Raw genomic sequence first — 23,829 nt, 5'->3', positions numbered from 1 at the left:
AGATTACATTGTTATTTTTGCATTACAACCAGTACGTATTTTTGTTTCCGAAACAGACATCATGAAAATAATTGTCACAATGCCAATAATCATAATGGTCCTACAATGGTCAAGGAGAGGAAAAACAACAATGGTCATAATTTTTGAAGGAGAGAGAGAAAAAAAAAATAATAATAAAAAAAATTATATATATATATATATATATATATATATATATATATATATATATATATATATATATATATATATATATATATAAATATATGTATGTGCTGATACATACATATATATACATATATATATATGACCCAGTTATGTTTTTGACACACCGATCTACGTATTCAACCATCAAACCAATCTTTAAATTACAGTCATTACACCATAACTTAAGAGTTTTATACCATAGTAAGAGACACTGCTTGACATCTTTCAGACACCTGTATGGTGGACAAATATTATTTGAAACTGAGAAACAGAGACAATGAATTAACACACTGTTGTAACAACACTGACAGAAAAACTAATTTAAGGCCTCATTCAAATCATCCGTTTGGATTGGATGAACTCAATCAGGAGGACACAATATCATCCCTCTCATTACCGGTTTGCTTAATTGTGGCGATTCAGCTCGATGCGGGCGAACTAAACAGAAGACTAGTTTGAGATGAAGCGGTCAAAGTAAGCAGCAGTAAAGTAAAGCTTTGGACAGTAAAACCAGGTCCAAATATCATTCATAGACGCTTTTATATTTGGCGGTGAGTGCTAATGTTCTTCAGCAGCCGAACAGGATGCTGGACTTTGTGGGACATTTATATCCGCGCAAGTGGTTAGAAGCTCATTACAGGTACTTCTGGGAGATCATAAACCCTCTTAGTCTGCAAAATTCAGTAGAGGACACATTAACAAAAACATTTTGAAAAACGAGTTCGGGCAACAGCCTAAAAAAACTAAAAAACTACATGGGTGAATGTGACATCAATACCAAATTATAGTCTGATATTCACAGTTGTTTGGGTCCATGGACTGTCTGTAAAGGAGAAATGCATGGTCATGTGATGGCCAGCGTTCACATGTGGAACTGTCCATCTCCTGTGAGCGTACAAACTCAGAGACGTCACCTCGCGCCGTGCCCTCAGACGGGATCATGAGAGACTGGCACACGGACGGCTCTCCCTTCCTAAGATTCCTGGAGTCCCAGCGGGGCCTGCAGTCGCAGCGATTGTCCATGGAGCGGAGAGCTTTCAGGTGTCTGTGGCGGGTCTGCTGTCCTGTGACGGACAGGAGCTGTCAGGAGGGTCAGTCTGAAGATTCAGTTTCTCACCCAATTCCATGGTGTTACAACTCACACAGCCCTGGAAAAACATTTGAAAATAAATCTATGAGATCATGATGATGCAAAATAAATATATGCTTCAGTGCTAGATAAAAACATGAGTCAGGCTGATGGTTGATATAATATTGATATGTATATAAGATGCATCAAATTGAGAAATAACAATAAATACTAAATATTTCTTGAGCAGCAAATCAGTACATGTGACGCTGGACCACAAAACCGGTCATAAGTCGCACGGGTATATTTTTGGCAATAGCCAACAATACATTGTATGGGTCACAATGATGGATTTCACAATTTTCTCAGGCGATTTTCTCAATGTTTCGATTTTTTTGCACCCTCAAATTCCAGATTTTCAAATAGACGTCCCATCCTAACAAACCATAAATCAATGGAAAGCTTATTTATTCAGCTTTCAGATGACGTATAAATCTAAAAAAAAAAAAAAAAAATTGACCCTTGTGACTGGTTTTGTGGTCCAGGGTCACATTAATGATTTCTGAAGGATCATGTGACACTGAAGACTGGAATAATGATGCTGAAAATTCAGCTTTGCATCACAGAAATAAACAATATTTTAAAATAGATTCAAATAGAAAACAGTTATTTTAAATTGTTTACATTTTTGATATAACAGGAAACCATCTGACACAAGGAGAAACTCCCTCTTCTGTTATCTCAAATGAATGAATATGGCCAATATATAGATCTATAATGGTACATATGTTCGACCCCGACGTAAATGAGAAGTTCTCGACCTGTGTGTTGATCTCCTGTGGGACGGTGTGCTGACGGATCCAGGGATGAACCTCTGCGAGCTCCTTCTTCTGGTCCGGGTTGAACCAGGGCTGCATGGGCTGCATCAGAAGCAGCTTCTCTCGGTCTTCTTGCAGAACCTGGTCCTGATCCCTGCATGGACATCCACACACACACAAAACCAAACTCACTCAGGCTGCCTCAGCACGTTGCTAGCTGACACTGAACAGCACAGCGCTTTGATTTCATTTTCAACATCTAAATCCTGCTAAAACATCTTGTATTCGCCCTCTCCTCCTTCCATAATCAGGAGCTTTTTAAAAGGATCCACTTCATCAAGCTGCTAAACACGGGTCTCATTGTGTACCGTCACCTGGAGTCACCTACCTCAGGGCTGACGGCGCAATGAGACATTTAGCTTGATCAGAACTACCTCAGCGAGAGAGCCTGGCAGCGCTATCTCTTTCCCCTGTGGAAAGAGATGCTGAGAATGTCACGTTTCCCACAGGTTTCTCAGAGGAATCAGCGGGAACCCGGGATTGAGAGGAAGAGGGAGAGAAGGACAGAGGGAGAAGACGTTCCTCAGGGTCTGTTACCTGGGGCTGATCTGATAGGTCATCATGATGGGCTCTGGTGTCTGCTTGATCGTGCTCCACAGAGGGTTGTCCACGTGCTTCTTGAGGGTCGCACGCTCCTTTTCCTGGGCCTCCGCGGACTTGCGCGCCTTTCGGGACGTGTCCGACGAATCGTTGCTTGCGAAGTACTTGCTGCTGTTGCTGCTGCCTGTAAACGGGAAACGTCAGGGCTCAGTTTAATGACATTTTGCCTTTTATATAGTCATACAAACTGTAAAAAGTGATTTTTTGAACAAAGACTATTGAAAAACTATTTCAGTTTATCTACTTCAAAATGACGTTTAATTCAATTTGTTACATGCAATTGTTTGTGAAATTTACACACAATTTCTGAGAAAACTTTCTACACTTTTTGTTTTTAGTGCAAGTTTGGAAAGAAATGAGGGCGAGTAAATTATTCATTTTTGTATCGAATTTCCATTAAAATAATCTTCTGGGAGACTTTTACAGTCTAGTTGAAACTAGGCAACTAATCCAAAGTCTCTTAACACCATCTACAGAAAGAAGCTATTTTGTGGAGGAAGTGCCTAATTCCCTCCACACAACATGAAGTGTCATGGACGAGTGATTTTGAACAGCACCGGTATGGCTGGTTGACGTTCCGTTAGATCCCAGTCCGGATCCGGAGCCCAGTGAGCCCGACTCTCCGGAGCCACTGCCCGACGCGTTGGAGCCGGTTCCTGAGCGGGCGTCCTCCTGTAGCAACTGGTCAAGCATTTCGCTGGAGGTAGAATGGGCGTCCTGGTTCCCCGACTCGCTGGGAGCTTCTTCCTGTGAGCAGATAAACAGACAGCTGGAGTCAATCGATTGAACTTCATTCCCACTTCAGCTTCTTAAGGAAAACTTCTAAACAAAGATATGCAATAATTGTGGATTACTGCTCAAAGGCCCTTTTACAAGCATTTCAATATATATATATGCTACTTTATACATATATAAACTACTTCATATATATATATATATATATATATATATATATATATATATATATATATATATATATATATATATATATATATATATATATATATATATATATAAATATTTTGATTTTAAATATATTTTACTTAAATATATCATGCATTCTAATAATAATAATAAAAAAAATTCATATGAATTTTTGCAAGTATTTAAATATTTTAAATATGTTCTAATTGAAATATTTGAATAACAACTTGTTATTTTCTCTTATGGAACTTTCACTTTTTATTTTTTACAGGTATATTTATATTTTTATTTTTACAAGTTTTTTAATATTAAATTTTTAATTTTACTAAAACTAAGTATTTTAATTAATACAATAACATAATTGGCCTCTTATGGCCCTTTCACATTCATTTTTAATAAATATTTTAAATATATATTAATATTTCACTTAAATATTATAAAGTATTTTAGTAATAATTAATGAAAAGTCAATTAGGCTGCTTGAGGCTGCTTTTTTTTACGAAGTATTTTTACATAATTTAATAACAATAATATAATAACATAATATGAGGTCATGAGAGCTACATGCTTAAGAATTAGAAAAGTATTCGCAAAATACTTTATAAAATAGTTTCAGATTGAGTAAATAATGTTTTTCAGCTTCCAAAAAGTATCCAGGCCAACCCAGATCTCAGTAGGGTCTCACCGTTTTGGCGTGGTGCTGGTGCAGACTCTCAGGACCGGTGCTGTTCAGGGGTTCGGTGGGTTTGGTCAGCTCCTCCTGGAGTAAGTTCAGCTGGATGGGTGAGCTGGAGCGAGAGCTGGAGAAGAGCGCCGTGGGCTGTGCTGCATCAAGGTCTTCCCCAAACCAAGGGGTGGGAATCGAGTCGACCTCTGCGGCGGCACCGGCTGGCATCCCAACGCCCGTGACGGTGGACCCTGAAACATGTCCCTGCAATGGAGAGCCATGAGCCATGTGGGCACCAGGTGGGACAAACCCGCCCATATTAAAGGGTGTCTGGGGAATGACTCCAGGCGCAGCGACGGGCATCCCCTGGAGGTACATGCCATTGGTGCCGGGGTACATGGGGTAGCTAGGAAGTAGGACAACCATCATGGGAGTCATGGGCTGGAGGTTCTGGAGACCTTGGTCAAGCTGGACCACCATGGGCTGCTGATCCGCACCGACGGTGAAGTAAGGGGCGGTTTGCATGGGCACTGCCATAGGCGGCACAAAGCCGATGTTGGATGGCGGGAGCTGAGATGACTCTGAGGAAGGCCAGGAGGAATGGGGCGCTCCTGTGGGTCCGGGAAGCGACCAGTAGTTGCCCAGCTGGGAGCCGTAGCTGTCGGACGAGTCCTCTGGTTTCGGACGCTTGTGTTTGTTCGGAGGTCGCACGACATCACCTGAGAGCAGATGGGAAAGTTGTGTATTCTCCTCCAGTCCTTGATTCTGATTGGTCGATAGCTGTGTTTTAGCACAGCCTCTCATACCTTATTGCTTACGTATGTGAGACAAGGGCTAATGGCTAATACATTTTATTTCCATGAAACATACCAGTTAATTTCCAATATTGCGCAGAATAGCGGAGTTAAAACTGGAATGATAGCTCAAAAGTTGTAGTTAAACAACTGAGCTTTTTCAGTTGCTGATGCCAAAGCCAATGTAATCCAAATAAATAAATACAAGTCAATTTTATACATGGAGAAAGGTCTGTACTGCTTTAGCATCCGCCATATACACACGAAACTTTATGGATTTTTCTTTAAAAATACAGATAAAAAAAAATAATTAAAATATACAGTTATTTTAGAGCTCCTGAAGTGTTTGCACACACACCTCTGTGATGAGAATGGGCCATGCTGCTGTTGTCCTGCTGGAGGTAGGAGCTGTAGGGACTCTGCAGGATACGATGTCGGAAACGGTCGACGAATTGCTGCTCCTCATTCTGGGTGTGAGCTGACAGCACCTCTTTGGTGAGACCCACCAGGAGTAACTCCTCCTGAGCCGCTGAGGAGGTGCTGGGGGCGGGGCATGCAGGGGTGGGGGCGGAGTCTGTGGGCTCGCTACCCATTGGAGCATCTTCTAAGGCTGTGACTTCTGGAGGAAGAGAAGGGGCAGCTACAGTAGGACATTTACAGAGTTCAATGGTGCTGCTAAAGTACTTCTGGGCCGTGTCCGAAATACCCTTAAATAGGGCACTAATTGAGGGGAGAGCCATTTGTAATAATAATAATAATAATAATAATAATTTGTAACATTTATATAGCGCTTTTCTGGGTACTCAAAGTGCTTTACATAGAAGGGGGGGAATCTCCTCAACCACTACCAATGTGCAGCATCCACCTGGATGATGCAACGGCAGCCATATTGCGCCAGAACGCCCACCACACACCAGCTTACTGGTGGAGAGGAAACAGAGTGATGAAGCCAAATAGTATGTATGGGGGTGATTAGGATGCCATGATGGACAGGGGCCAATGGGCAAATTTGGCCAGGATGCCGGGGTTACACCCCTACTCTTTTTTCCGAAGGACATCCTGGGATTTTTAATGACCACAAAGAGTCAGGCCCTCGGTTTAACGTCTCATCCGAAGGACGGGAAGCTGTAGGTGTCCGAAACCATAGCGGACGTTACTAAGTGCACTCATTCAATCCCACAATACACCGCAATAACGAGTGTACAACTGATGTATGCTCAACGGAGAACAGAGATTAGAGAATACCCATAATGCACTGTGAGAGTCACGCGTCGAATGAATTCCCACGTCTGACCAGAAGATGGCGCCGCAGCTGAATCATCCATCCATTTTCCAAACCGCTGGCTACAGCGTTACCATACAGGTATACATTTCTTTTTAATTGATTATTAGATTGTTTAATTACGATTTATGTATGCTAGTTTCCATGACAGAGTTCAAGATAAATCTTTTCATTACTGGAGCTGCCAGTTTGCTACGTTTTAAATGATTATTAAGCAGCACAAACAATGCAAAATTTTTCATACACTCCTTCAGTGGACTAAATTAGGGGAGAAATTTAGGGAATAGTGAGTGAGCGATAAAAATTCAGTATTATACATTTTAAGGCCAGACAAGTAGTATGTCGAGGGTTGATTTGTAGGGAAGGACTACACACCTGCGCACATATATTCAAACGCGCATACCTATAGACTGAACTCGTAATACGCATGTGCACGCCATCAGCGTTCTCACAGGGTTCGCGTTTTTAAAGTTTGTGCAGAAAGAACTTAAGAGTTTTCTGTTAAAACGGTGTCGTGATAGCGGCCCCTAAGTAAATGAATCAATCAAAACTAACTTTAGCTGGACAATAACTTTATTCTAGAGCTGTTGTAAAGCAGCTATTATTATCTTTCATTTCCTATTATCAATGTAAAGCCGCTTTGGAACAATCTACAGTGTTAAAAGCGCTATATAAATGAAGATGACTTGACTTGAGGGTATAGGGGACGATTTCGAACACAGCATGTCATCTGTTTGTGTCATTGTATGTGGTGTCAGTGTTAACTCACCTGACTCGGGCTGCGGCACATGCACTATGGTGCTGCTGTAGCTGCACTGACTGGTGACAGACACAACGCTCATGGCTTCTGTAGAGATCGTGAGGTCAGTGAGCGGTGCTCCCACAACCGCTGCCGTCGTGACTGATCCCGCAGACACCTGACTGTCCAGAACACCAGCGCCCTCGAGAGCAGCTTCTGCAGGAGACAGACCGTGAGAAACTGTGCAGGGCTTTAGGAGAATACAGAAAGGGTCGGAATGGACTCGTACCATCAGTGTTCATAGTGCCTTCATGTGCGGCCACTTCAGGTTTATCTTCCTCAGACACTGAAGAAGAGGATGAAGTAAATATGGACAAAGACTCGCTCTTTCGTTTCAGAGCAGACGTTGCACAGCTTTCAAGATATCTAGAGAAGGAAAAACACAAACCAACATTAATGGGCTAATTCGAATCTTTTTTTTTTCGTTGTTTCTAACCGTTTGGGTTGTATATTAAAAAAACAAACATTTCATTTATCCAATAACAGACACTACACTGATCTAAAATGTAACTTCTTTCTTTAAATTGGAAGATCACAAAAAAATAATGTTCGAAATTTTCAGACTTATTATATAAAAATTACTATATAAAATATATAGCTATTTTTATAATCTATTCGATTTTAATCAAATCTAATCTTATATGCAACATTATGGATTGCATATTTAAATGATTCAATTAAATTAACGATTTAGAAAAAACATCAGAAACTAATATTTTGCTGTGCTTTACATTTTCAGAAAAAAAAACTAAAAACTAAAAATTTTTATTTTATGATTTGATCTGATTTGTTATGATACATGATATGATATATGATAGAAGTTTTGGTCATAGCGCCCGCATGCCTCACCTGATGATGCTGTCCACACAGTTGATCTGCTGATATGATGGAATGTGTGGATGTTTCCGGGCTTCTTGTAGAGACTGCTTCAGATGATTTCTAATTCCCAAACCCTGACTGGAGTTAGGATGAATGCCTGCGCCTGCCACTGATCGGAACAAATCAACAAATCAAATATCACTACGTGTGGGTTTTGGGTTTATATCTTGTGCTTCTAAATCAGACTTGAAATGAACTTACATTTATTAATTAACCATATGTTTTCTGATCAAGCGGCTGCATATGGTATATTTTGATTTACATCCATAAAGTGTTTCTATTTATGCTTCTATCTATTTAGGACCGATGTAGAAAAGAAATATAGGGTCCAGACCTGCAGTGGTTGGTCCTAAAGGTGTGAGCTTCCTCCGGGAGTCGCGATACGCCTGCTGGCCCCAGTTTTTCACTTTATTGACATCCGTACAAAACTGCTGCAATGTCATCTACAAGACAAAAGATGCATTGTACGGTCCTGCCAAACCAACACTGATTTGTCAATATTTCATGCACTTTCAGACGTACTGGTTCTCTGTGCGAGTCCTCCCAGAGGTTTCCGTTACTGTCGCTGGACGACGCCACACTGATGTAGTGCTCGTGAGAGCCGTTACTACCCAGACTGCCATAGCCACTCGATCCATTATTATGAACAGGCTGAGAGAGAGACAGATGTGATTAAAACAAACCAGCAGCTCAAATGCGATTTACAACTGTAGTCAGGCCACATATGAAGCAGAATGTGTTTTTGTGTTTATGTGCATTTGTCATTTTATTAGTTTTTAATCTTTTTAAATAAACTAAAGCTGAAATAAAAAAAAAAATTCTTTACTTATTTAATTGCCAAGGCAACATTTCTAATTTTAGTTTAGTTTGATTTCCATCTAATATTTGTATTTTATTTCAGCTTAATTTCAATTAACAAAAATGTTTTTAATAGATTTAGTTAACAATAATAACCCTGATATGAAGTCAAGTAGGCATGCACAGATATTAGCTGATCAAGATCTAATTGTGGGCAATTGCTTATGACTATTATTATAGTTTACATTGCTTTTGCAGTCATTTTGCTCTAATGAAAGAGCACTATTGTTTCATGAATGCTCTCCTATAACTGATTTGACAGTAACAGACTACTGATTTTAGGCTTTAGTGAGTTTATTTGAACAGTTTTCATGTCATTTGGGTCTGTTCCTCATACAAAACGATCCATGCAAAGCTATTCAGAAAAAAACAAAACAAAAACCTATTTATTTAGTAGATGCATTAAATTGATCAAAAAAGTGTTATATTATTTATATTATTAGAAAAGATTTATGATTCAAATAAATGCTGTTCTTTTGAACTTGCTATTTATCAAAGACGGTTTCCACAAAAATATTAAACTGTTTTCAACATTGATAATAATCAGAAATATGCAATGTGTAATTTACTCCGGTGATGCAAAGCTGCATTTTATAATATATTAAAATAGAAAACATATTATATTAATATTTACTGTATATCTGATCAGCATTTTGGGCTGTAAAAAGGTTGTCTGCCTGTGTCTCTTGTGGATTTAGTGATCTCTCACCTGCTGGAAGAGCTTGTGGATCATGGCTTGCAGCTCTTTCACGTCCTCACACATGGTTGGCTGCTCGGCGTTATTCCGTGCAGCAAAAACATCCTCATTCAGAGGTCCACTACAGAGAAGACGCACATAAACAAGTGATGGTGTATGTGCGAATGTGAATGTTTGGATTCAGAAACAACTGACACATTCATGAGCCGGCGCTTACGTGCGAACTTTGTGCCTGCCGATGATGAAGGCCACCTTGCGGCTCCAAGGGTTGATGAAGCTGGACCAGCTGGAGTCCAGGGACACGTAGTCACCGTTCTGACACCGGAACCGGATGGGCGAGTGTTCAAACGGAGGCTGGCCTGCGTACTTCAGAACTGAGGGGATCATGACAATTTATATTAAGACCATATACAAGATTCAAATCTTTAATGCACTATAAATGGTTTATCTCCTCAGTACTTGAGCGAGCTGTTAACGCACTATAGTCCTTTACGTCTATTGCGATCTCAAAATTCTGGCCAGTTGATAAACCTAGAATATCAAAATCAACTGCTGGCGGATGATCCTTTTCCTATTTAGCACCTAAACTCTGGAATAGTCTTCCTAGCCTCGTTCGGGAAGCAGACACACTCAGTCAGTTTAAATCTAGATTAAAATCACTTCTCTTTAACCTAGCATACACAACACATTACCAATTTCGATTATTCAAATCAGTTAAAGGTGCTGTATGTAACTTTTTCACTCTACTAAAGCATAAAAATACCATTATATATTTGCATATATTGAGGAAACATGCTAAGTTCACATACTCCTTTCTCTGAAAAACACTTCTACAGCCAGTTATTTTACTTTGAAATGTGTTTCCAGGCTGGAATGATTGTTATTGTTTTGGTCTGTGATACTGCACGTTGTTAATTTTTATTGTCCATTGCGCTCGTTCCTGTTGTGTGTGCTCAAACTGGCAACCCGTGTGAGCGCCGTCCAGTCTGCGGAGCAGGTTGGCGGGAGAATCGACGATCTCCGATATTTTTAATTGGACTGCAGTACCTATTTCGACCACTAGTTGTCATTCTTACATACTGCACCTTTAAATGATTGTTAGGTGGCATAAATTAAGTCAACCGGAACCGGGAGCACTTCTTATAAGAAGCATGGCATCTACACTAACATTAGTCTGTCGGGCTCATCCTCATCCCGAGGTTACCGTAGTCAGCCGGATCCGGCCCATATCCAGATCAGATGGTGGACCTGCACCTAGACACGACCAAAACGCAGCCCTGAACGCCAGCAGAGACCATGTCTACTAGACAATCCCCTGCGAAGGCCTCGTCGATACGATCCTCAGCAGAGACCACAAGAACCAGACCGGTCCTCCACACAGACCCTATGACCAGCCTCGGCTCCATGCCAGCGTGACGAATCGATCTTCAAGCAAAAGGAACTGGATGAATATTTGAATGCTACTGAATTCTGACTTGATACAGCTTGAATCATAATGACACCGTGTTCGTTGGTTGGCCAGAGGAGAACTGAGCCTGGTTTCTCCCAAGGTTTTATTTCTCCATTCTGTCACCTGGTGGAGTTTGGGTTCCTTGCCACTGTCGCCTCTGGCTTGCTTAGTTGGGAACACTTAATATTCAACAATATTATTGATCTGACTACACTTTGATGCTTTTGACTGAAACTGAACTGAGCTGAACGATGACATCATTTCTTGCAGAACTGCTTTATAGATGAACTGAACAAATAAAATAATTGATGATCATTACAACGGAATTGAATCAACACTGAACTGACTTCAGCTCGATAACAGCCGAAATGCATCCTTTTCCTGCTTTGAAACAATCTGTATTGTAGAAGGCGTAATATAAATAAAGGTGACTTGACAAGACTGATAAAGCCTTTAAAATGTAAAAAAAAAGTCATAATGGACGTACTTTTGCGATGCATGGTCAGCATGAGCTGGCGATCATCTGGATGCAGGACGTTCAGAACAGAGGAACCGATCAGGTCTTGAGGGAGGTAACCGAGCAAAGGCACCGCACTGCAGTCACACACACACACAACTAATGAACAAGGATTCATTTCACAGAAACACATTTACAACACGAAATTGCATTTATTTCCAGACTTTGTTGAAATGAACATGAGACCAATTAAGTCTCATGTTTGAAAACAGTCCAAGCCTTCATTATTTGTACAAAAAAGACTTGATTCCAGCACAGAGTAACAAGATATTGAACTAATCTGGTCAACAAAGCTGGAGTTACCTCACATTCATGCTGTTATATAAGAGCTAACACACCACCTGACCATCACTGCAAAATATCCTTAATGCGAAGCTGCTTACTCAACATTATTTGTTTATTTGGTAAACAGCCATATAAGAAGATGGAAACTTACCACTACTTACCAAATAAACAAATACATGGATAGAAATATTGATTAGAGCCTAAATTATTATCAACTTAAAGCATCTGCCAAGAAAAAGTCCATTACAACAAAGAAAACTATACATTACTGCTACTAATAATTTGCCCAGCTTTACTCCATACATCATATTTTTTCAATTATTAATAATAATCTGCTCAGCTTTACTATGTGAAACATTATTTTAAATAATTACAATAATATAACACAGCATTTTATATTATATATAATAATTATTATTATTATTATAAAATAATATGTTTGCACAGATTATTATTATTAATAGAATTATTATTTGAACACAACCATTCACCAAAGGTATTTTAATTAAAGGTCCAAATCACTCACCGGTCATCCACTTCTAAGAAGACACAGCCTGGAGAATGAGTCGTGCTGAATATGCGCTTGTCCATGGGGATGCGAGGGGCTGGAGACAAACAAGCAAACCCAGATAATCATTATTAGATCAGAACTAAACTGCCAACATATTGAGGTCATGTGACAACCAAGTAGTATACGGTGGTTTCAGAATGTGCTGAGGTGAAAGGTCAAAGGCTCGTACCCTCATATCCTGAGATGATGCGTTCAGCGAGGGACAGGCAGCACGGCTCTTCCTCTCCACTCAATCCCTGAACCTTCAGCAGATACGGAGTGATCCGGAAAGGACAATAACGCATTTCTCCATCTCTGTCTTTCCCTCCTCTGATGGCACACACACACATTTAAAAGACACTTAATATTCAGTTATATTACCAACTTGACTGCACTGACAATACTGGATCAGAATTGGATGAACTATTGTCTTCTGTAGAGCTGCTTTATAGCTGAATATTGAATTCATTTCATAATTAATAAACTCTAACAATGAGTTAATGTTATTGAACTGAACTGAATCAACACTTAATTAAGTTGAGCTGAAAAATGACACTATTGTCTTTAAGAGCTGCTTTACAGCTGAAACTGTATTCGTTTCATAACTGAAGAACTATGCAACATTAATACTGTTATTTTCTTGTTTATTACAATGAAGCTGCTTTGAAGCAATCTGTATCGTATAGCTAAACGAGACTTGACATAATAAGACATATCAGATGATAATGAGTAATAATGCCGTGTAAAGCGCAATTAAAAAGTCATCAGGAAGCAGGAATAAAGTGAGATAAGGAGATCAGGTTTCCTCTGACTGACCTGAATCGACAGAAGAAGGACTTGACCTGGGCACATTCAAACAGAAGCGCTGCTATGGAGAGCACAAACACAATCATATTATTATGAGCTTAATTCATCAAAGCTGTTGTTTGTATGATTAAAACAACCAGCTTTAAAGGGATAGTTGACCCAAAAATTTGAATTCAGTCATCATTTACTCGCCATCAAATTCTTCCAAACCTGTATGAGTTTCTTTCTTTTTGAACAGTTGAACACAAAAGAAGATATTTTAAAGCTACACTGTGTAGGATTTTCTCCCATCTAGCGGTGAAATTGTTTATGACTATCAACTGAATATTACTTTCCAGCCCCTCCCATTCCGAGGGCGTTTTAACTCCTACGGTGGCCGTATTAATTCAAATCTGCCGGCAGTCGTGAGTAATCTCCCCCTCGCATTCGTCACGGTGCCACTGAGTGTGAAAACACGAAAGGCGAAGCTTGAATTTCCAGGTATGTCCCTCTTTGGCTAATGTATTTTCAAGATGGAGGCGCAACATGGCTGCCGCCGTTCGAGCAACTCGCTCGTATGTATTCTAAATGGCAGATTCTACGCTTACGAGAATACTTGATTAGTTGGTAGAAGTAATTACACATTAATGAGCGCATATCATTTTGAAAGAACAAAGTGTTTTTGCTAAGAATCAACTTAAAAAATTACAGTGTAGCTTTAAAGAACAGTTGATGAGTCCAATTGACTTCCATTGTATCTTCTTTTGTGTTCTGCAGAAGAAAGAAACTCAAACAGGTTTGGAACAACTTGAGGGTGAGTAAAGGATGACAGAATTTTCATTTTTGGGTCAACTATCCCTTTAAACTGGAAGTGTGACATCATGAGGAGCGACTCACCGTTGTCCGTTCCCACATTCCAGTGCGGCAGTCGCGGCTGCGCCGTGTGCGAGTAAAACACATTGACGTCCTGATGGTACAGTAGATCCACGAACTTGGCAGATTCCAGAAACTTCCTCTTGCAGTGAAGCGCGCTGGAGGCCTGTTCAGACGCGTACACCACCTTCCCCGAGGCCAGAGAGAAGACCACCACAAACATGTCCTGAGAACACCAGAGAACTGTTCGTGAACTCACAGGGAACGCGCTCATTAAAGCCAGACGGCCCACAGTGAAACAACAACAGATAACAGATTCCACCAACCCATACTTCACTAGCTGAGAGATTACATGAAGACGTGCAAACATTTCTGGTATTACAAGTTTTCTAAAATGTTACAGTACGTTTAAATACGTAAATGACGCATTATCTAATAAAATATGCACTCATTTGCATACATTTCCAGAACTGAAACCTGAACAATGGATGAAACCAGGTTAAAAAATCTTTTCATTTTGTTGACAGAAATATTACTCTTAGTTTTCACACAGAGGATTATAAACATATCTGTTGATCACTCCATGTTTTTAGAAGAAAAAAAAACGCTAAATGAACAAACCCTCTGTAAAATCCTTCAGAACATAGATAGGAATAAAACTGTAAAATCTGGTGTATGTAAAGCTGCGGAAGTGGAGATTTCTGACAAAATTTTTATATATTATGTACTGTAAATGAAATTTACAGATGCAAATAGATAAAGTGCATTTAGGATGTTTTCTCTCCACTAATCTGAAACTACATGTTATGAACAGCCAAATAGCGCAAAATCTCAAAATTGAGCTGTGCATTGAAAAATTATGTTTTTGCCTGTAGCCTTAAAGTCACCATGAAATCAAGATAGTCAATTCTTCTTTCTATAGAATATTGCAGTATGATTATAAATGATTTATCCGTGCATTTTTTTAATTCATGTGTCCTTGTAATCTTGAATCAAAATAACTTGAGGGCGGTGCAACCTGTCACTCACATCAGATCCACCAATAGCAAACCACAACCATCCAATCAATTCCCCATGGACAAAATCAACATTATTTCTTGTTCAAGAGGCTGTTTCACTCAGATATATGTAACAATAGGGAAGAAACTACTATCGCAACTTCTGTTTCCATGCGACTAAGTGTGTGAGAGGAAGCGCAGCAAGGACGTACCGTGTTTTTCAGTGTGTGTTCTGAAGTGATTCTCTCCAGCTCCTCCAGTGAGCACACAGTGGCGTCCCGTCTCTCCTCCAGACCCCTGCTCATCAGTAAGTTGTAGTACTCGCTGTTTGCTGCAGGAGGCGGCAGAGGAAATGTCAAATGAGCGGCGCATGAGAGTCACGGTAAATAATCAGTGTTTGGCTGAAACAACGGAGCAGGAGGCCACGAGAGAGATTACAACACCACACAGATGTAAATCTGGGAAATTTCACATAGCATTACATCATACACTGATGACAGACATTTATTTCAAGTGATAGCAAACAGAAATGAGCAGAAATCTATACATGCACTGAAGAAAGCTTTAATTAATAAAACAAAATGCATGATGATTTAATCCCTTAAAATATAAATTTTTAACTATCATTGTTTCCTCCAAAATATGGTTATTGTTACTAAATAAACTCTATATTACCCTTGCAAAACTACGTCTTTACTGCAAACTTGCCATTCATTTAGGACAAAATCGCAGTAAACAAACAAATTTTGTAAAAACTTCGGTAAATATCCAAATATGCGATACATTTATAAATATAGCATGCTCAAGTGAGAATATGAACTTGCTGCAAATTTGAGGAAACATTTTCAAGTGCAGTATATTTTTTTTGTACAGGTAACCATGGATGTTACTTCATTGTTTCTTCTTCACACCATTTTAATGAGATTTGGTTTTTTTTACAGTAGTACAAATCTGTCACGTTTTATGTTTGTTTTTATTCATGTCTGTATTTAAAGTCTTGTGGTTTGCTGTCAGTGTGTTAACTGGTTCCGTCATCCTCCGTTTCCCCGGCCTGTTTGTCACTATAGTTTCATATTGATTTGAGTTTCAGTTCAGCTGTCTAATTTTAGGTTCTCAAACGTCACATTATGCGCCAGAAAAATGCTTAAAGGAACACTCCACCGTTTTTGGAAATAGGGCTTATTCACCTTCTTTCCTACATTTAGATAGGTGGGCAAATGCATTTTTGTCTCAGTGCATGCATTGTTTTAGTTTGACAGGGTCGGCGCTAGCTTAGCTTAGCATAATGAATGGAATCCTTTGTTGCCAGCTAGCATGTCCTGAGTAAAAGTGATATAAAAAATTTAAAAAAGCCACCTAATTACTTCTTGTGGCCTGCGTATTCACAACAAGAACAAATAGCGATGCAGATTAACACTAGGCGATTTCCTAGGCAGATATTGACTTGGGACTATATTAGGGGGAAGCACAGGCGAAGCACTGCTACTTGGGCGCAGAGATATCACGCCCAAGTAGCAGTGCTTCACCCTAATATAGTCCTTAATATATAAGTCAATATCTGCCTAGGAAATGGCCTAGTGTTAATCTGCATCACTATTTGTTCTTGTTGTGAATATGCAGGCCACAAGAAGTAATTAGGTGGTTTTTTTTTTATTTTTTATATCACTTTTACTCAGGACATGCTAGCTGGCAACAAAGGATTCCATTCATTATGCTAAGCTAAGCTAGCGCCGACCCTGTCAAACTAAAACAATGCATGCACTGAGACAAATGCATTTGCCCACCTTTCTAAATGTAGGAAAGAAAGTGAATAAGCCCTATTTCAAAAAACGGTGGAGTGTTCCTTTAACGTCATGCGAGCGCCCTAGGAAGTCGCTCGTGTTATTCGTTGTTGTCGATTCTGAGGATTCTGATTGGCTTGCATGGCTTTATCCTTCCCTACACTGCCGCCCATCGGTTTGGCATAGTTATGATGGCGCTCGACGGCGTATTTATGCGGGTTGATGTAAATGACAACTTTTTCGAAAACGATGTTGTGTGCACGATGTTATTATTGAAAACGGAGCAGGGGAAATATTCGTTTCTCTAAATACCCGGCTATATGTAAATGTGGCCTAAGTATTGGATTTAAGTCTCCTCTAGTATCTCCTCTGTCGTGCGCTTGATTACAGCCGCCTAATCCGTGACACAATCACTTAGTGGTGTTGTGGCAGAAAGATTTCCTTGCACAAGTAACATTAAAGAGTGACATTTTTCCAAGCGATAACAGGATAAAGACTTCCTTCATGCATATCAGAAAATCAGGTGTTTGCACAAGCACACACATTATCAGCTGACTTTAGGAAGCTAAATGAGAGCTCTTAAAACACAAGGCATGAATGATTCAGTTGAAAATGTATTTCCTGTGTTTTGGTGACTGGTCATCAGATCATCTGCTGCGCTTCATTGAAAGCTACCATATTAACTAAATTAAATCATAATGCTTGCCCTCACTGAACCACGCCATATGTTTTGATTTGGATCTATTCCTCAAAGGACTGGAAATACATGGCAGCTGCATTCTAGAGTGTTGAGTTTCAGCATTACTTAACCACATGACGCACACGATGAGCTCATGCAGAAACCATCCACATCATCTCAAGACAGGCTTTATACTGTAAAACATTTAATAAAACCAGCAGCACGGGGAAAGTGCTGAAGAATGCGGATAGATTTAGCAGAGCGCGGTTCGCCCTTCCTGACGGACTGTTACATAATCGCAGACGCGGATCTGAATGTGTGTTTTACAGTAACAGCAGTCGCTCTAGTGGCTTTGTGCTTGGAGTCACACACCAAAACAAAAGTGTGTTTACCTTGCACTTGTTTGACACAGTTCAGCGCGTAGTTCAGAGCCTCCACAGTGCTGGCTTTACTGCGCATCCTCTTCTCAGACGGCAGACGCTTCTTCATCTCCTGCACCGTCTGCATCATCTCTCTGTGCGTCTGGCCTCGCTCGTGCTCCGTCTGCTCACTGCACACACACGGTTCATTACAGGGCTTTTTGGACAATTGCAAAAATCAGTCTTTGGGAAATCATAATTAATGAGATAAAAATCTAAATTCTGACTTACCAAGTTATAATTTTGAGATAAAATGTTGAACTTTTCATAGATTGTAATTATGAGATAAAAAGTGATAATCATAACAAAAAGTTGAAATTGTTATGATATAAACTATAATATAATATAAAGTGTATTTTTGCCATGAAGTTAATTTTGTGTCACAATTATGACTTAAAATTTTTAAATGATAACATACTAAGACATAATTATCATAAATCGACAGGAAGTTGAAATTATGGGAAAAAGGTCATTATATAGACTCATAATTAACAACAAAGCATGATTTTGTTTTCTTATGTGGCAGGAATCGGCTTCCATAATTATATTAACTATATGGGTATAGAAATTATCTGAAAGGTGGAGGGAATTTTAAAGACTAATTTTTGTAACTTCTTTTTGCCTGATGTTTTGCAGTGAGAAAATGCGTTCTTGTGCATCTTTCTTTACAATAAACAACAATGACACTTTATCTCTTTATCTAATGCAATTGCATGCAGGCATTTTTAAGTGTGACTAAGTCCACTGTATGATCCTTGATATTAATGCAAATCTGCAAAATACAAATACCATTGAAGTTTGCCACTGAAGCTTAAGCTGAGTTGTGTTACTGTACGGTAATTCAGCTCTTGTGTAAATCTGTGGTTGTGACGGTTCGGATGTCTTCATTTACCTGCTGCACTCTGTGTGACGAGAGCTGTGAAAGCTGGAGGACGAGGAGACAGTGGCGGACTTTGAGCTGAAGACACAAAGAGAGAGAGTCTAATGTTGGGACATGATAGGACAGGACTTAACCTGCACACGTTCTACCTCCTCAAATGGACTTGCCAAAGTAAAGGTGTTGTTCTAGCCACTAACCCTCAGTATAAGTGATTGTTGTACCTCTTGCTGCTTCCTGACCCCGTGGTGCTTCCAGGGCTGCAATTGGCCGAGGAACGATGATGTCGTGATCCAGCGAGGCTGTCGTTCCCACTGCTGGACTCGTGACCACTGTTCATGTCCACATCCTCGTGTGTGTGCTCTCCTCCGCTCTCCTCACATCCTGGAGAGCTTTCCCCCCCGCTGGCCCCGGGGTCCGGCCCACCGCTGGTTCGGTCCAAAGGGCTCTCCTCTTCTCCATCGGGAAAGCCGTCTCCTCCCGGCATTCCCTGCTGTGAGTTCTCCTCCGACCGCTGCCCACCACTACTGAAGCTCGGATCCAGAGTCGAGATGCTCCGCTGCTTTTGTCCACATCAACAATGATGGTCTATAGAGAAATCCATGATGACGACGACAACGTTTTTCGAGGATAATTGGTGGATAATGTAGTCTTCCATTGAATGAACTGCAAGAGAAACACGGATACATATCAAACCCATGAAAAAGTACTTTGGCAATAACCTGGAACAATAATTATATAAAGAATAAAAAAATATTAGTGTGTGTATATGTATATACTGTATATAAAGTGTATTTTTTGTACATATTTTGTACAATGTAAACAAATAAAAAACAAAAACAAATTAAAAAATATATTTTTATAAATATGTGTGTGTGTGTATGTATGTGTATATATATATATATATATATATATATATGCATTTACATAAATATTTTTTCGATATTTTGAATTATTATTATTTTTATTTACATTGAACAAACTATGTACAAAAAAATACACTTTAGATATACCCAAAATGCATTTTAAGATTGTAAATTTTGTAATTTAGATTTTGTAATATATTTTAGCATTTGAAGCTCTTAACATTTCAATTTGGAAAATATTTTGTCTTGATCCGTTCTGTTTACAACACATATTTAGGATATCTACATATCAAACCCAAGAAAAAGTACTTTGGTAATAACCTGGAACAATAATTATATAAAGAATAAAAAAATATTAGTGTGTGTGTATGTATATATATATATATATATATATATATATATATATATATATATATATAAGTGTATTTTTTGTACATATTTTGTACAATGTAAAAAAAAAAATATCAGAAATATATTTATGTAAATGCATATATATATATGAGTGTGTGTGTGTATGTACGTGCATATATATATATATATATATATATATATATATATATATATTATTATTTTTATTTACATTGAACAAAATATGTACAAAATGCATTTTAAGATTGGAAATTTTGTAATTTAGATTTTGTAATATATTTTAGCATTTGAAGCTCTTAACATTTCAATTTGGAAAATATGTTGTCTTGATCCGTTCTGTTTACAACACATATTTAGGATATAATTTGGCCATGGTGCGTCAATATGACATGCTTTTCAGAGCTCTGTATGTATAATGCGTGAGCTTCGTTTTGTCTCTGCCTACACAGTCTAGGATAAAATTAGCAAGAAAATAACTTGATTTCACCGCATTACGTCTCATTAACTGATAAACTTGGCGTAATCGTGTTATGAAAACGAAATGTTTTGCACATGCAGCACAAGATGGCCGGGTGTCATATCAGCTTTCACCCTCAAAAACAACAGCCTGTCGGTGTCATCCACAGATCGCATATTACACAACTGTCTGACTGCATTCAGGACTGTTATGTGTGCGTACTGTACACACTCGGTCCTAACAGTAAGCGTTAGTCCAACAATAAACATGTTTTTATATAGGCTACTTCAATTGGAAGGTGCCTTATCCTTGTGCCTCACAGAAATCTTTGAATTTTTATATTTCATATGTAATATTATGACATTATTATGCAATTTCATAGTAAAATGTGAGTGGTGTCTGCTCATGCAAAACACATCAGCATGATGTGGTCACCATATAGATGTTTGCCAGAGTGTTGCTATATCTGTATTAAGTCTTTAAGTCTGATTACTTATAAGTATGCACCAGCCTTTAATACTCCGGTTTAGTAGCTTGTTCTTAGTTCTGATTTAGCAAACAACAGTAAATACCAGGCCAGAATATTTACATCAAATTTAGTTGCCTGCATATTTTGTTGTCTGCACTGTTTTATTGTCAATAAAAGGAAGATTATTGATTAAGGCGTTCCTTGCCGCGTCTTCATAATTGGATTTACCTCTGAGTGAAAATAGTTGCAAACTAATTTCTACACCAGTTTATTTTCGTGACGGCACACGGTTGTGATGTGTTGTAAAGTCATGTCCTGTCTGTGTAACTCTGACGCAGTCGTTCTCAGAATAGGCTGTGTCAGAGTACAACTAGGTCAGGTTTTAAAAAACACATTAAAAAAAATAAACCAAGTGGAGATCAGTCTGAACCATGCTTTTTTTTTTTTAAAGACACACAGGCTGCGCTTATTATGGTCCTACTGAAGCTATAGGCCAATGACAGTGAATTGCTGAAAATATGTCTATGATAAACTGTATAAAATATGCTATTTGGGACATTTAGAATAAGCTAAAACATGACACTCGAACAGAAAGAACAGGGTAGCAGTTTTGTAAACATGCACATGATCACATGTAATTATGTAATACTGGACACGTCACGCATCTTTGCCATTTACATTTACGCACAGCACATTCTTATCATATCTCAGGTCTTTACGGTAAAGAAGTGGTAATGGATCTTATGCAACAGGTGATCATCTTTATGAATACTGCATATTACTGTCATCCATAAAGCGCTACATGCATATTTATGAGTTATTGATTGACTTTACTACTTTTTCACACAATAACCGATATGTGTCCTCGTATGTCCTGGTGAATCAACTGTATGGCAAATAATAACACTGGAAAAATGTATTAGTTTCAAAGTTTCTGTGCGTCTAATCATTTGTCACATGATTTTGAGTGTGTTTCTGATTATTGCTATATATAAAGAGTTGCATCTAACTACATAAAGGGTATTGTGCCTGATGAAGACCTGACGGTCGAAACGTTGCACTGTTTATTGATAATAAATGTTTTTGGAGCTGTAAACTCAGTGTGCGGACAATACTCTCCTAACATCTGAGATGCTAAAACAATCTTAAAGACTTTTTTTTCAAGTGAAATCAACCTACGAACGGCTTAAATTTTTCTAAGATTGGACACTACTTAAAGTATTTTACCATAAAAATAACTAAAAACACCTTTAAAAGATTACAATTACTGTACAAATGTCTCAACGGACAACTGTTGATGTCAGACTTGTTTGAGGTAAGGTTTTTCTCTACACAAGCGTGTATAAACACACATCTAGCTGATGAAATATTTCAGAACAGAGTAAAACTACATTGAGATGTTTCCATGACTTTTCCAGACTCTACATTTCAAACCTGTCTGATATTTCCAGCAGGAATGGATTTGTGTCGGGTAAAATGATCAGCATTGGCCAATTATCACTTTTTTTCTCCCCCTTTTCTTTCTCATTTGGTTTATTTATGTAAATATTCCACAATATTTGTTGCATTAGCCTACATCTGCACCACTGCTTTCTAATTATAGGCATCCATAATCCATAAGAATATTTCCATGACTGTGTAACCCTGATTGATTCATCATTAAATCGAATCATAAACCTTATTGCAGATCAGGCTGAAATATTATATTCACAATAAACATCAAATGTTCACTGATAAACAACAATAAAATACTTTGTTGGCTCATTCATAAAACTCACGCAGATGTACATCATTTAAGATATAAAGCAACTACAGACCCCTGATGTCCTCCTCACACCATCACTCTTGGCCTGATCCAAACATCCTTTGAGATGCACCAGAAGAACAAGCATCTTCTAAAGTTCCCACATTCATAACTCATGTAACGAAAGCAATTGACTAAATGTTACTTAGTGATACTGATGCGCGCCTCCGCCATTCACATGCACGGCCACGAGTTTGCAGAGAGAAAGATATTCCGCTAAACCCCTCTACATGAGCCGTACATCTCACACATACCCAGCAGCATCACAAAAACATAGGCTTTTAAATGTGACAGAAGTAATACAATTTAGTATTTAAGTCGGATGAGCAGTGCGCATGCGCACGGATACAAACATAAGCCAACGTGATGTTTCACGAAAAAAAAAAAAAAAACACAAGCAGGATAATACATATTTACTGTATCAGAAGTGAGTGCTCATGACTGTATTATATAGTTCATTAATAACGTAATTATAATTGTGATATACCTGAAATCGTAGAAGATAATAGTGGAAGACTTGAACGCTGCGTTTCTTGTCTTATTAAACTCTCTTGAACACCACAGCAGTATTATATCTATAAATCTCTTTCGTGCGCTTGAGAGCAGTATAAAATGAACACTTAGCACTTACTTGATGTTTATTTCAATTCTCACTTGCTCCAGTTTCTCGTGTGTCCCTCCATTACTCCTCCGGTACGCAACACTTCACCCACGTGAGTTTGGCCGCCCGGAACCACGCCTACTCGACTCCCATTGGGTGGGAACGTTTCCCTACGACAGTCTGATTGGTCGAGCGGCGTGGACAAAACAGACTAGCCGAGAATGCGGCTGGACTCACGTGTATCACCATGTTATACAACCAGTATACAACAGATGAAAATGACGTAGCGGTGGAGATCTCGCGTGGTTATAACGAACTGTTATAACGCCGCGCCCTCCACTGGGGTTACATTTTGTGTCGGACAGGCGCGATGATGACTTATTACCTGCTTTTAGGA

At 38.9% G+C, this 23,829-nt stretch overlaps 1 protein-coding gene across 3 annotated transcripts; it reads right to left on the bottom strand.

Annotated features, from left to right (window-relative positions):
* Positions 1-311: 311 nt before the first annotated feature.
* Positions 312-23,730, bottom strand: per3 (period circadian clock 3). 3 transcript variants are annotated; one of them, XM_081358131.1, is made up of 23 exons: positions 23,463-23,730; positions 19,091-19,532; positions 18,882-18,947; positions 17,963-18,120; positions 15,323-15,441; positions 14,137-14,338; positions 13,270-13,321; positions 12,644-12,783; positions 12,430-12,508; positions 11,589-11,695; positions 9,869-10,025; positions 9,664-9,772; positions 8,607-8,747; positions 8,431-8,524; positions 8,067-8,205; positions 7,447-7,583; positions 7,188-7,373; positions 5,495-5,755; positions 4,361-5,061; positions 3,309-3,498; positions 2,689-2,875; positions 2,095-2,245; positions 312-1,352 (listed from the first exon to the last, which is right to left on the bottom strand). In XM_081358131.1, the coding sequence occupies exons 2-23, from the start codon at positions 19,351-19,353 to the stop codon at positions 1,242-1,244; spliced, it is 3,750 nt and encodes a 1,249-aa protein (XP_081214257.1). In that variant the 5' UTR covers positions 19,354-19,532; positions 23,463-23,730; the 3' UTR covers positions 312-1,241. The 3 variants fall into 3 exon arrangements, with proteins under 3 accessions (XP_081214257.1, XP_081214255.1, XP_081214256.1); XM_081358129.1 differs by having other exon boundaries at positions 8,431-8,539; positions 8,619-8,747; XM_081358130.1 differs by having other exon boundaries at positions 8,431-8,539; positions 8,619-8,747; positions 13,270-13,318.
* Positions 23,731-23,829: the final 99 nt, after the last annotated feature.

This window comes from Scardinius erythrophthalmus (assembly GCF_964197995.2).
Source record: "Scardinius erythrophthalmus genome assembly, chromosome: 25".
In the NCBI taxonomy this organism is placed as follows: Eukaryota; Metazoa; Chordata; class Actinopteri; order Cypriniformes; family Leuciscidae; genus Scardinius; species Scardinius erythrophthalmus.
Note: the sequence above shows the minus strand (reverse complement) of the source record. Positions and strands in the feature narration are given on the sequence as shown.